This window comes from Typopeltis vanoorti, chromosome 20 (genome assembly GCF_054136105.1).
Source record: "Typopeltis vanoorti isolate ZY-2024b chromosome 20, IOZ_Tvanoo_1.0, whole genome shotgun sequence".
NCBI classification, from domain to species: Eukaryota; Metazoa; Arthropoda; class Arachnida; order Uropygi; family Thelyphonidae; genus Typopeltis; species Typopeltis vanoorti.
Genome location: NC_143568.1, coordinates 66,816,971 through 66,830,728, shown reverse-complemented (window position 1 = coordinate 66,830,728; position 13,758 = coordinate 66,816,971). Strand labels below are relative to the sequence as shown.

General features: G+C 34.0%; 1 protein-coding gene across 1 annotated transcript in view; it reads right to left on the bottom strand.

Moving 5' to 3' along the window:
- Positions 1–13,758, bottom strand: part of LOC150095530 (receptor-type tyrosine-protein phosphatase epsilon-like) — an 858,461-nt gene that overhangs the window by 398,965 nt on the left and 445,738 nt on the right. Inside the window, exon 7 of the mRNA XM_090410701.1 lies at positions 11,409–11,637. Within this exon, the coding sequence (XP_090266827.1) occupies positions 11,409–11,637 (229 nt within the window). The remainder of the gene's footprint in view (positions 1–11,408; positions 11,638–13,758) is intronic.

Below are 13,758 nucleotides of genomic sequence, written 5' to 3'. Positions count from 1 at the left end.
AAGTACGCACAGTAAAATTTGCATAATTCTTTTTACCTGTGTTTACTGAAAATATTTGACTGCTTTCGGCTCTGCCAGCATCAAAATTTCCCCTATCGGCGACTTTTGGTACTAAATCTTTTTTTCGTGGAAATCATCTCCCCATGCCTTCAAAAGTCTCAATATAAAATTTGGTATCATTCCATTTATTGGTTTTAGCTACAGATGCTTCCAAAGAGGGAAAGTTATTTTATGGCCACCCTGTATAATCATAGCTATCTGTTAGATGTTTATTTTTGATATGGACTAATCATTATTAATATCATGTTCTAACACACTGTTTCCCAAAGTGTGTGGAACATGTACCCTTGGGGTTAAGTGAAAGGATTTTATGGGGGTATGAAGCATTCTTTAAAAAAAAATTTTTTTTTTCATTATTTTTATTATTTTTTTAACTTTTACATTTTTGCCACCATATTATTGTTGCAAATAAGTGTAGGTATATTCTGCAATTATAAGACCACACCTGGATTACTGTGCGTAGATTTGGTCTCCCGGGTTCCAAGGCGATAAAGAAGCCGTGGAAAGGGTGCAAAGAAGAGTTACAAAGATTATATCCAGATTATGAGACAGAGATCATGAGGACAGATTGCAAGTATGCAGATTACAGACTCTGGTTAACAGGAGAAAGAGGGGTGATATGATAGAGGTCTATAAACTTTTGAATGGGTGTTATAGCATTTCAAATGATGAAATTTTTTGTTATATGGAAGGCGGGGAGAGAACACGGGGGGCATCCATGGAAGTTAAGATTGTTCTCAGTCAAGAAAGGGTTAAGAGCTAGGTTTTTCTCCCAGAGAGCAGTGAGTGAGTGGAATAATTTTCCCTTATGGATAGTGAGTGCATCTAGTGTAAATGAATTTAAGGGAAGGTATGATAGCTGGGTTGGGTAATTTAAAGTCCCCCCCTCGATGAGTCCTTGACTCACTGGAGGTCTCAGATAATAATAATAATTAATGTGCCAATAACCTAACAAATCTGAAGGTAGTTTCAATCTCTTAGCATGTATCAAATGACTCTGTTAAGACCACATATGGTTGATAGCATGATTGTTCCAACCCCGTAGTTCAAACTGTTTGCATCAAAAAGTTTAAATTCAAATATTCTGAACCATGCAGCTGTAACCATCAGCTAAATTTTAGAATCATTCATCATATCTTGAACTGTAATGGTCATCAGTGAATGCTTAACCACTTGTATGTGCATCTGCACATAGTTTATCATGCTGTGACAAATGCACAGGTTATACATGCATGGATAACTTGTACATCAGTCACAGCTTGTTACTGGTTATTAAAAAATCTTCAATAAATTAAAGATGCCAAGAAATTATACTCTTGGTTTTATCTTTTATCCAAGTGTAAGCAAACAAAGTTAGCACATAACTAGGCTACTTGTATATAGAAGATGATGACTTCACATCAACTGCCTTAGTATCCCCCTAATGCAGGCATGTCAAACATGCAGCAAGCAAACACATGAGGACTGCCGACAAGTAACATGTAGCCTGCCAAACTTTGCAATCAATATGGTTACAAAGTTTTGACAACCGAATTAAATAAACATATTTAAAAAATTAACATTTCCACTTGAGATTATTTTATATGCCAAACTATTCTGCAATTTCTAAAGGATGTTCTATTTGTCATTTCAAAAAATTTTGTTACACCACTGCATAAATATTGAATTTTATCGAATTTTAATGAGCAAGTCTACAAAAGCGGCTACATCTGCTGACCACAGCAGTCGGAGGCTAGCCGTTAGCAATTTTCAAGTCGTAAGAAAGTGTAGTGCTTTCTTTATAATCAATAAAAGAATTTATAAAAATAATGTCGAAATCTTCAACTAGTATGAGTAAAAAATGATTAATTGAAGAAGAACATTGTAGTTTTCAAGAAAAATGGGAGTTACAATATTTTTGTATTCAAGGAAAAAAAAATTTTTATGCCCGATATGTAGAAACTCTATTGCAGTTTGTAAAGAATATACTATTAAAAGGCATTACGATACAAATCATAAAGAAAACTATGACAAATATGTTATGAAACTTTGTGAAGATAAATCATCAGAATTAAAGTTGATACTTCAAAATCAACAAAGTGTATTTACCAAACTTATTGAAGACAGAGCTACAGTAAAAACCAGTTATTTGTTATCACATTTAATTGCAAGCAAGTTGAAACCATTCACTGAAGAGAAATTTATTTGCAAATGTATTATTAAAGCAGTTGAAGTGTTGTGTCCTGATCAATTAAAGAAATTTAAAAATATAAGCTTATCTCGAAATATCATTGCAAGCAGAATTGACAATATATCCAGGAACTTAAGGAATCAACTAAAATCAATAATTCCAACATTTCAAACCTATTCTCTTGACGAAAGTACAGATGTACGGGATATCGCTCAGCTGGCAGTTTTTATTCATGGATGTGATATGAACTTAAAAGTAGGTGAAGAACTTCTAGGAATTATTCCCATGCATGATAGAATCACTGGAGTCAATATTTTTGATGCCCTTATGGAAGTTTTGAATGAACACAATTTACCATTAAAAAGCTAGTTTGTCTTGCAACTGATGGTGCTCATGCCATGACTGGTGTTGTTAAAGGAGTTGTTACAAATTTAAAAGAAAAAGGCAAAGAACAAGGTAATAATAACTTTCAATATTTTCATTGCATTATTCATCAGCAAATATTATGCTCCAAAGTTTTAAATATTGGACAGGTCCAAAAAATGTCAGTAAAACTGTAAATTATATCCGTGCAAATGGACTTAATCATCACCAATTTAGTAACTTTCTAGAAGATATAGAAAGTGAATATAGCAATCTACCATATTATACAGAAATTAGATGGCTTTCCAGCCATAAAGTTTTAAAGCAATTGTTCAAATTGCTGGACAAAATTACCATTTTTTTAGAATCGAAAAATTATGAATGTGAGATATTAAAAAATGATCAATGGATAAACAGCCTGGCTTTTTCAGTTGATATTACAAGTCACCTTAGTCAACTTAATCTTAAGCTACAAGGCAAACATCAAGTAGTTACCATGTTATTTGACAATATTAACATTTTCAAACAGAAATTATTACTTTCGCAAAAACAAATTCAAATAGAAAATTTATCCCATTTTGAATATTATCAATCATTATTACAAAAATCACCAAAATTGAAATTTTCAGAATATGCCAATCAAATTAAGTTATTGGAAAATGAATTCAAAAGAAGATTTTTAGATTTTAAGAAATATGAAAATCAGTTTCACCTATTTACTTCTCCTCTATCGAATGATGCTGAAACTGTTGATGACACTCAATCATCATTACAAAAATCACCAAAATTGAAATTTTTCAGAATATGCCAATCAAATTAAGTTATTAGAAAATGAATTCGAAAGAAGATTTTTAGATTTTAAGAAATATGAAGATCAGTTTCACCTATTTACTTCTCCTCTATCGATTGATGCTGAAACTATTGATGACAATTTGCAGTTGGAATTAATTGAAATTCAGTGTGATTCCGTACAGAAACAAAAATATATGGATGTTGGAATTCCAAAGTTCTATAATTATTTATTGTCAATCGATACACCAATGTGTTATGTGCAATTAGGCGTATTTTATCAATGTTCGGTAGTACTTATTTATGCGAACAACTATTTTCAACTTTAAAGAATAATAAAACTGTGGAAAGATTAAGATTAACACACCAGCATGTGCAAGCAATATTGAAAATAACTACAGTTCAACAAATCCAATTTTTGAAGATTTCGTTAATGAAAAACGTTGTCAAGTTTCTTTCAAAAAATTATATGTATAATTTTATTTAAATATGCAAACTTTATATTTTATATGTATTTTTGTAACATGTAATTTGTACTTATATACTCTAATGTTAATATTAAAAAATCTGTTTCCTCTTTATTTCGAGATTTTTTTTCTGTTGCGCCCCATGGCTTGATGTATAATTGTTAATTTTGCCCTTGGAGGTAAACGAGTTCGACATGCCTGCCCTAATACAATGCACATATCCTTGTGGACATGTATAATGCTATGCATTATTAGAAGTACCACTACCCAGATCAGTTTTGACCTTCATTGAGGCCTTATCGGTGGGAGCCAGACCCAGAAGTGATATCAAGGTTGAAGTAATGCAAAAGTCATATTTCCACATATGAGTAGTCAAAAGGTGTCACACCTTATTACTAAAATACCAAAAGATTTGTCCATTTGGTTATACTATAAATTAAAGATGCCAAGAAATTATATTCTTGATATGTAGAAATATGAATTTAGCATCACTTCAACCTTGCTATCACTTCTGGGTCTAGCTCCCACTGATGAGACCTCAATAAAGATCCACACTGATCTAGGTAGTTGCCATTCCCATAATGCATAGCAATATACGTCTGCAAGGATATGTGTGTTGCATTAAGGCATACTAAGCCAAATAATGGAAAGTCATCAAACTCTATATACAAGTAGCCTAGTCGTGCAAACTTTGTTTACTTATACTTAGATAAAGGATAAAACCAAGCAAGCATTTAATTTCTTGGCATCTTTAATTTATAGTATAACTAAGTGGAAAAAACTTTCAACAACAAATCTTCAAGTGAATAATAATAATTAATAGTGAAATATTTAATGGAGGCTGAGAGCTAAATTTTTTCTCTTAGAGTGGTGCACGATTGGAATGGAATGTCTCTAGATGTGTGTGGAAGTAGTGTTAATGAATTCAAGAACAAGTATGACGGCTGGTTAGTATGTGTGCCTCCCTCAATGAGTCCCTGACTCCTTGGAGATCTCTCTTAATAATAATAGACATAATGCATCATTCACTGTCATGTATTCACTGCCACATCACCATGTAGTGATATGGATCAGTTATACATAGCCAGAAAAAGTGGAGGATGTAGTCTTTTCCAAGTCAAGCAAATAGAAACATTCAAAATACTGAAGGGAAAAGTTGACAATCACTTACCTTGGCAATGGCTTCAGAAAGAGACAGAAAGTCTGATACTTGCTGGTCAAGAACAAGCACTACAAACGAATGCAAAAATGGTAAACATTGAAAAGATCCATAACAATAGCAAATACCAACTGTGAAGAGATAAAGAAGAGACAGTGGACCATCTAATTTGTTCTTGCAGCAAGACTATTCATACAGACTATAAAGAAAGGTATGAACAGGTAGGAAAAGTTATACACTGCAGCTTGTGTAGGAAATAAGGTTTCCTGACTTTCAAAACACCTAGAGTAGTTGATAAAGTTATTGAAAATGAAAATACAAAGATATCATGGGACGTGAAACTTCAGACAGATAGACCTCTATTCATCACTGTGGTCGAACAACAATGCATGTGGTTTATTGATGTAGCAATACCAGTGGATGCTAGAGAAAAGAAAAAAGTGCATGAAAAACTGACCAATTATAGGGATCTGGAGAATGAAATTTAATGACTTTGGAACAAGACAGCAACAACAGTTACAATTGTCATAGGAGAATTAAGAGCAATACCAAGAGCACATTTATGAAACATCTGGAAAAGTTGAGCCTCCCAAATATACCATATATGCTTAGCTCTTACACCCTTTCTTGACTGTGAAAAAACTTAACTTACATGGATGCAACCTGTTTTCTCTCCCCACTTTCCATATAACAAAAAAATTTCATCAGTTGATATCCTATAACACCCATTCAAAAGTTTACTGACCTCTATCATATCATATCACCACTTTTCTCCTGTTAACCAGAATCTGAAATTAACTCGCAATCTGTCCTCATAATCTAAATCCCATAATCTGAATATAATCTTTGTAACTCTTCTTTCACCCTTTCTACAGCTTCTTTATTCCCTTAGAACCCAGGAGCCAAATCTGTGCACAATAATCCAGGTGTGGTCTTATCAAAGCCTTATAAAGAGGCAAAAGACTTCCTTATCCTTACATGTCAAGGTTCACTTCAGCATCGCAATTATCCTCCGAGTTGTATTTGTGATTTTTGCTATGTGACCTTTGAACTTCAAATTCCTGTCCACTAATATGCCAAGATCCCTTGTCTTCATAGTTTCTTGTAGCATAATCCCACTAATATAATATTCTGCTGGAAAACTCATCACACCAAAGTGCATAACTTTACACTTACTAACATTAAACTGATAGCCATTTTCATTTACCCAAATTTCCAGCCTATTCAAATTATTTTGTAAGTGCTGAATATCAGTAGCATCTCTGATTGCCCTAAGTATCTTTGCATCATCAGCAAACAATTGCACATCTGATGTTAGTCCCTGCCTGATGTCATTAATGTATAGATCAAACAATAATGTTCCAAGGACTGAACATTGAGGAACACCACTTTTTGTTATCTGTCTCACAATCATTCCCTGATCCAAGTAAACAGTTTATATTCCAATCCCACAAGTGAAGAAGCAGACACAATTTGGTGTAAAGTGGATGACAAACTATATCAAACAGGAACTGCAGTTGAAAAAGACCAAGAGAGAGACTAGTGTGGTGAGGAAGGCAAAAGTGGAATATGAAAAGAGATTGGCACTAAGATCCAAAGAAAATCCTAGGGAATTCTTTAGCTATGTGGCCAGTAGGAGGAGAAATGATTGTGGAAGAATGACACTGCATGATGAAAATGGGAATAGAGTGACTGAGGCAGAGGACATAGTGGAGTTGTTCAATGAGCACTTTATTGCAGTATTTCATCCTGGAGAAGAAGGTTTTAATACTAGAGGGATAGGGCAGGTTCAGGATTTAGAGGTGCAAGAGGAGAGTGTGTGTTCCAAATACTGAGTACTCTGGATGTCAGTAAAGCTGTGGGACTGGATGGTATTTCACCACAGGTTTCAAGAGAATGTACTACAGAACTGACAGCTCCATTGCACCTGGCTCTTCAATAAAAGTCTGGCTGCGGGAAAGGAAGGTAAGATAGTGCTGTTGCATAAGGCCATTAGCAGACTGGAAGTGTCTAATTATAGGCCAGTTTGTGTGTCATCAGTAGTTGTTAGGTCTTGGAGAAATTAGTGAGGGACTATATACACTATATACAGTGCTGGGCAGATGAGGGTAATGTTATCTGTAAGAATCAACATGGATTTGTTAAGAGTGCTCTTTCTTTAGTAATATGATTGCCTTTTATAATAAAATGACAAGAGTAGTTAATGAGGGAAAGGCACATACTGCCATTTTTGCAAAGGCATTTGACAGGGTACCACATGATAAGCTGATATTTAAGTTGCAGCGTATGGGTTTAAATGTCAGGTTAGTCAACTGGATTAAGGATTACTGTCTAATAGGTATCAGAGATTGTATATGGTGGGGCAATATCAAAGAAGCTTACAAGTTCCTGTGGAACCCTAGTACTGAGTCCTTAGGTTCCACAGGACTCAGTACTAGGACTTGTGTATTGTTCAACCTTTATATTAATGATATTGTCAATGGATTGCAAGGAGATATTCAGGATATTCAGGGTTATCAGAAATAGTACAGATGTGGCAGCCTTGCAAGAGGATTTGAATAAAGCAGACCGATGGGCAAATGAATGGGGGAGTTTTGGTTTAATGCAGCAAAATGTAAAGTCTTGAAGTTTGGGATACATCGATGGGAGGCTGCATACTCGATTGGCGGAGCTATACTGGAGGTGATCATTGATAGAAAACTGATATTCAGAGAGCATATTGCAAAGGTGGTGACTCAGAGGATTGCTGCAATACTGAGAAGGATGCTGACCTGCAGAGATAAAAGAGTTATCATTCCATATAAGATCCTGATCAGACCATGTAGACTATTGTTCTCAAATTTGGTCCCAGGAGTTGAACGGGATAAATTAACTGTGGAATGGGTAGTACAGAAGCAGATAACAAAGATGATTTCAGGACTGTACAATATCAGTTATGAGGATTGGCTGAGGGAATGTGGACTGCAGAGTTTGGTGAATAGAAGGAGAGGTGACATGATCGAGACTTTTAAACTGTTGAGAGGCAGTTATAGGGTGGACATTGGAGAGTTCTTTTGCTTGGTGGAACAGTGGGAAGGAACAATGACAAGGGACCATCCCTGGAAGTTACGAAAGGAAGCTGTGAGCAAGAGGGTGAGAAGTGGTTTCTTTGCATGGAGGGTGGTTGAACTGTGGAATGCATTGCCTGAGAGAGTGGGGAGAGCAAGAACTGTCAATGTGTTCAAGGAGTGGTATGATAGACTTTGTGTTTCTTAAGAAGGACCTCCCAAGATGAGTCTCTTGACTCCATGGAGGCTTGAATAATAATAATAATAATATTCTCCAGTTTATGCAACAACCTTTTGTGTGGTATTCTATCAAATGCCTTAGAAAAATCCAACACGATTATAGCCTATCCATTCCCTTTATCCAACTTGGTCATAACATTGTTATAAAATATGAGTAAATTGCTAAAACATGACCTTCCTTTGGTAACCCATGCTGCTCGTTGCAGAGTATAGCATATTTGTCTACTGATTTGTGTATGCGAGTTTTATCAACTTCTCTGAAATCTTCACTACCACACTTGAGATACTGAGAGTTGGTAGTTAGACAACACATCTGTTTTTGCACCACCCTTGTAGAATAGAACTATCATACATTCCTTCCATTCCTGTGGTATCATTCCTCAGCTGAGACTCAAGTTATACAAACATGTGAAAGGCATAGCCAATTCAGCTGAACATTCCTTTAGCAAACAGGCTATACTCTGCAACAGCTCTTCAATCTCATTTTCATGAACCTCTAACTCTTCATCCAATGTAGCAGCAGCACTGTGCACTATATTACATACATCTGGTTGATATGCTGGCCTGGTTGGCTGATTTAGTGTATCCATTAACCAAATCCCAGTTAGTGGATACACTAACTGGGATTTTAATCTGCAGCCAAAAGACTGCTGGTCTGAATCCTGACTAGGGCATGGATGTTTGCAATTGTCTTTCATATTAATACCTGTTCATACCCATTCATACAGTTCTATGCACTTGCCCAATATAGTGTGGGTCACCATGTGATAAATCGACTCAAGAGGCCCTCACCCAGCAGTGGGGAAAATAAGGCTGAATATCATATATATATATATATATACAGTATATTAATTATTATTAGTTATATAATAATAATAATAATCACGCACTTTTTTTTAAAAAAAAACTTGCTCTCCACCCATAAAATTTATATTTCATTATCAAAACTATATACACTGCAGGCATCCACAGTAGGAGTTTTTATCGGTGGCAATAAATTGTTACTGAGTGACACTAACAATTATTAGAAACACGCAGGTACAATAAGTAATCATAATAATTTATTATTGCCACCATACAATGGATGAAAAAAGGAAAATAAAAATCTTTTAAAACATAAGGGGCATGAACAGATGACGTCAATGGCAATATCATATTAAAAACGAGAATATTAGGAAAGAACTTGACATTGTCAGCATCCAGGAATGCATTAGCAGAGCTAATCTCAGGTGGTATGGGTCACTTAAACAGAATGGGCAAGGAAAGATTAGCAGAAAACACTAGTTTGTTCTCTGCCTTGTTGGCAGGAAAAAGACCCAGAGGAAAACTAAGATATAGTGGATTGATATGGTAAAAAGTGCCTTAGAAGATAGAAATATAAGATCTGATAATGTTGGAATCTTGACAGGTAACAGACTGATTTGGAGGAAAATTGTAGATAGGAAGTGAGTGATGATGTAAATTTTTCATGTCCCACATGTCTATCACATCCTGTGCATCCCTTGAGGGTACATGGCAGGAATTTGATGATGAGTCTCATAATGCTCTACATCTTAATAGGCAATTAAGGAAGTGTGCACAAAGAAAACAGACTCTTATCTTTAAGGATGTGGAAACCAGTAAGTATATATAGTGACATCAGCAATCATATTATGAGATATGATCTTTACTCAATGATTTTATGTTGTAAATGAAGTGTTGTGGTTTAATTTTAGAACATTGTGTCTGTTTCCAAAGTATATTGTGCTTTCGTCAACAATGGCTTGGATTTTTAATGAAGGATCAAAATGAAAGATTATAAACAAAACAGTATCCAGTGAGCAATTACTATTGCAAACCAAATCTGTTCTTGAATGCACAAATCTGGTATCACTAGAAAACATTTGGGATAGCAATGTTAGAAAATAACCCAATATATTCCTATGGAAACATCAATACTTCTTAAATTACCAAATGGAGGAATCGATCATTGCTTTACTCATTGTCTTATACAGATCTGGTGTTGTTTTTACCAGCACTAGATCTGTTTTTTTTTTTTAAATGCCTATTTACATTACTTTTAATTAATCTTTTCAAATAACCAATTCAGCTACTTCTATTCTCTCTTTTTTCCTACAAAACACAAAAGTCAGTGTTAATTTAATAATTCTATTATTCCTTCAGTCGCAGCTTCTATTCATATTTCCTTTGGCTTGTTTTGCTAATTTTCACTTGCATTCCAATTTCGTAAATTAAAATTTTTCCAAGGTGAAGCTTGTGAAATCTTCACACATACTACTTGTGAAGTTTTTATGTCAACTCTAATCTAAAGTGTAGACTTAGATCGGTCCAGTAAATAAGGTTAATAATTAGTAAAAATATAGGAATACAAATAAATAAATGGCACTTGCTTAACATGTGTCAGTTCAATGTATCCCATATCATACAGTAAAAAATAAAAACCACATAAAACTACAGTGTTCTGTGCATATGAAAACAATTTTAAAATGAAATGTAACAGAAATTGCTTTCATTACATTAAATTCCATATATGATGTAAAATATTAAACTATGATCTTTGTAAATTCTGTAGGTCTAGTCTTGTGGATTCTAAAGATGCAATAAAGAGCATTTATCGAAAGTAATGGCAAGAGACAAAAGAATCTCTCTCTCTCACTGCATAACATCTGTTTGCAATTCAGTCATTTGACCTGGTTGTCCAAGTGGACAGCATATATATATATACCCTCCAACAAACAGGTTGTGGGTTCAAATTCTGTAGTGGGCATGAATATTTGTGAATGCCTTTAGGTGGTGGATGACTGCCTGCTGTAGGATCACCATGCTTTACTGGAGGCTTGAAGTCACTTGAAAATGTTTTATGTTTGCACTCTAGAGCAGGGTTTCTAGATTATCTAATTTTCTCACTCATGTACCAATGCACTGTAGGTTTATGAACTTTCATGAGTAAGATTCCCATTTAAAAAGTGTGAATTTTTCCTGTATAAATAATAGAAAGCAATATTATCCAGCTATGAAATAAAACAATAAAATAATCAGAAAAAATTAGAATAAAACAGCTGGGAATGAAATTACAGCTAAAGCACACTTATAATAAAAATTAATGAACTTACTGTTCCATTTGGTCCAAAAACTCTGACTTCTACAAATCCTGTATAGTTAGTACTTGGTACTAAATTTCCATCACGAACATATTCCTCCTCTTGAATTTCTTTGGAACTAATTAAAAAAGCAGGTGTTCTCCTATTCCTAGCTTGAAAATCAGAAATGACTAAGGAGTTATCCAAAATGCAATTGGTGTTGACATTATCTCCGATAACAACCTCATTGACAAATTTCTCACTGATGACAACAAAGAAAGAACAAAATTAGTAACCTGAAGGAGATAATTACAGTAATAATATATATATATATTCAAAACCTAGCAGTTCATCAACTTTTACATTAATCATATACGCACACACACACACATGTGCACAAGGAAAAGAAAAACTGTGTGTATGTGTATCAATATCAATAAATCCATTATCAAATAAAGTTTCCATTCCCTACTTTGCTAGTGAGAATACAATATTCAATATAATTTAATATTCAAAGTAAAGTAATGCTCCCTTGACAAAAAATCTTACATGATATCAACTTGTCTGGTCAAAACAGATTAATAATTGTATAAACAACAGATATTCATGCACATTACAAACATTAATATAGAATGTATCCATAAGCATCTATGAGAAAGATTTTAGTACAAGCATCATTTACATTCACATGCAGAAAGCTAATGTGGCAGTGAACATATTAAGTAAAAAGATGATCTGTTATCTCTGAATTCACCAGACCTCATATAATTTATTTATTTATTTATTTTTTTTTTGAAATATGCTGTATCACACCTTGTGTAATGAATAAATTAAATGAAAACTTTGAATTAATCACAGGAAGGTGAAGGATATCATATACATCAATTAATTTTTTTTATTTAATAATCCCAGACATGAAAACTTGCAACAGCTATAGTACTTAATAATGTATGTGAATCTCATATAATTGTAAATTACTGATCATGTTTGGTTTTTACAGTATTATATACATATATGTATAAATTGCATAAATGGCTTCAGGTTAAGTTATTTACATGAGCTAAAACATTTCTGAATTTTTACATTTCTTAATGTATTTGTATACCTAATGTTACTGTTGTTAACTGAAACAACCATGCAGATAAATGTTGCTGATATAAAGAAAATTAAATATGCTTATCTTGATAATGAAATCTTTAGGGATTTTACATTATTATACAGAGATTTTGAATATATATATATATATATTATTTTAGGTCTAGAACAGTTTATTTATAAAGCAAAATATACGTGACCACAAGAAGTAACTGCAGTACTAAGAGCATCTATATTCTCACTTGAGTTTTGCTTTGAATCTCAGTAATATACAAGCACAGAGATTACAAGTTTCAGAAAAGGTGTCATTAAGAAAACATAGAATCTGTCCATAGCACTAAGGTGAGAAGAGCCGAGAAAAAGAAATTAATGAACTGAATTCTATAATCTCAGAAGATTTTGTTACTTTATCTATTTCTTTATCTACAAAGAAAGACAGCAAAATTAATATAGAATGTATCAAGCTTTCACATTTCAAAGTTTTTTTTCCATAAAATGGTGGGAGATCAGGGGAGAACAAGAGGTCATCCCTGGAACCTGTTTCTGCATGCAGAGTTGTGAATGATCAGAATGCCTTGCTTGAGAGTGTGGTGTCTGTAGAGGATTTGAACGTTTTTTAAGGCAAGGTATGATGAGCTGCATGTGTATGAAAAAGGGACATGTAATATGAGTCTTTGACTGCATGGGAGCTAGTTAAGAAATATTTATCAGTAGAAATGATAAAATGCATTCCACAATAAAAAATAAAGATAATAACACTACTTAGTGTAAAGCAGATTACTAATGAAATCAAACAAGAACTGTAGATAAAAAATAAGTTATGGAAAAAAGTCTTTGACTCCATGAGGTCTTGTTTAATAATAATAATAATAATAAAACAGAGAGGTGGAGAACAGCAGCATGAGGAATATAAAACTCAAGCCAAGTACATGATATTGTAAGGAAGACAAAAACGGAATATGAGAAGAGACCAGTACTGCAATCCAAGAAAATCCTACAGAATTCTTTCATTATGTGGTGAGTAGGAGGGGAATTGTCTGTGTATGAACAATCCTGTCAGATAGAAGGGGATTGAGTAACCAATGCAAACACAGGACATTGTAGAGATTAGGTTATCTCATCCTGGAAAGCAGGTTTTATTCCTAGAAGGATGGGATGGATTGAATGTTCGATTGAAAAAAGGACTTATATAAGGTGAAGGTAGCACTGAGCATGCATCCTAGAGGTGGGCAAGCAGGGAAGTGATCACATAACACTGAATGTGTAACTCCTCAGATGATGAAATTGA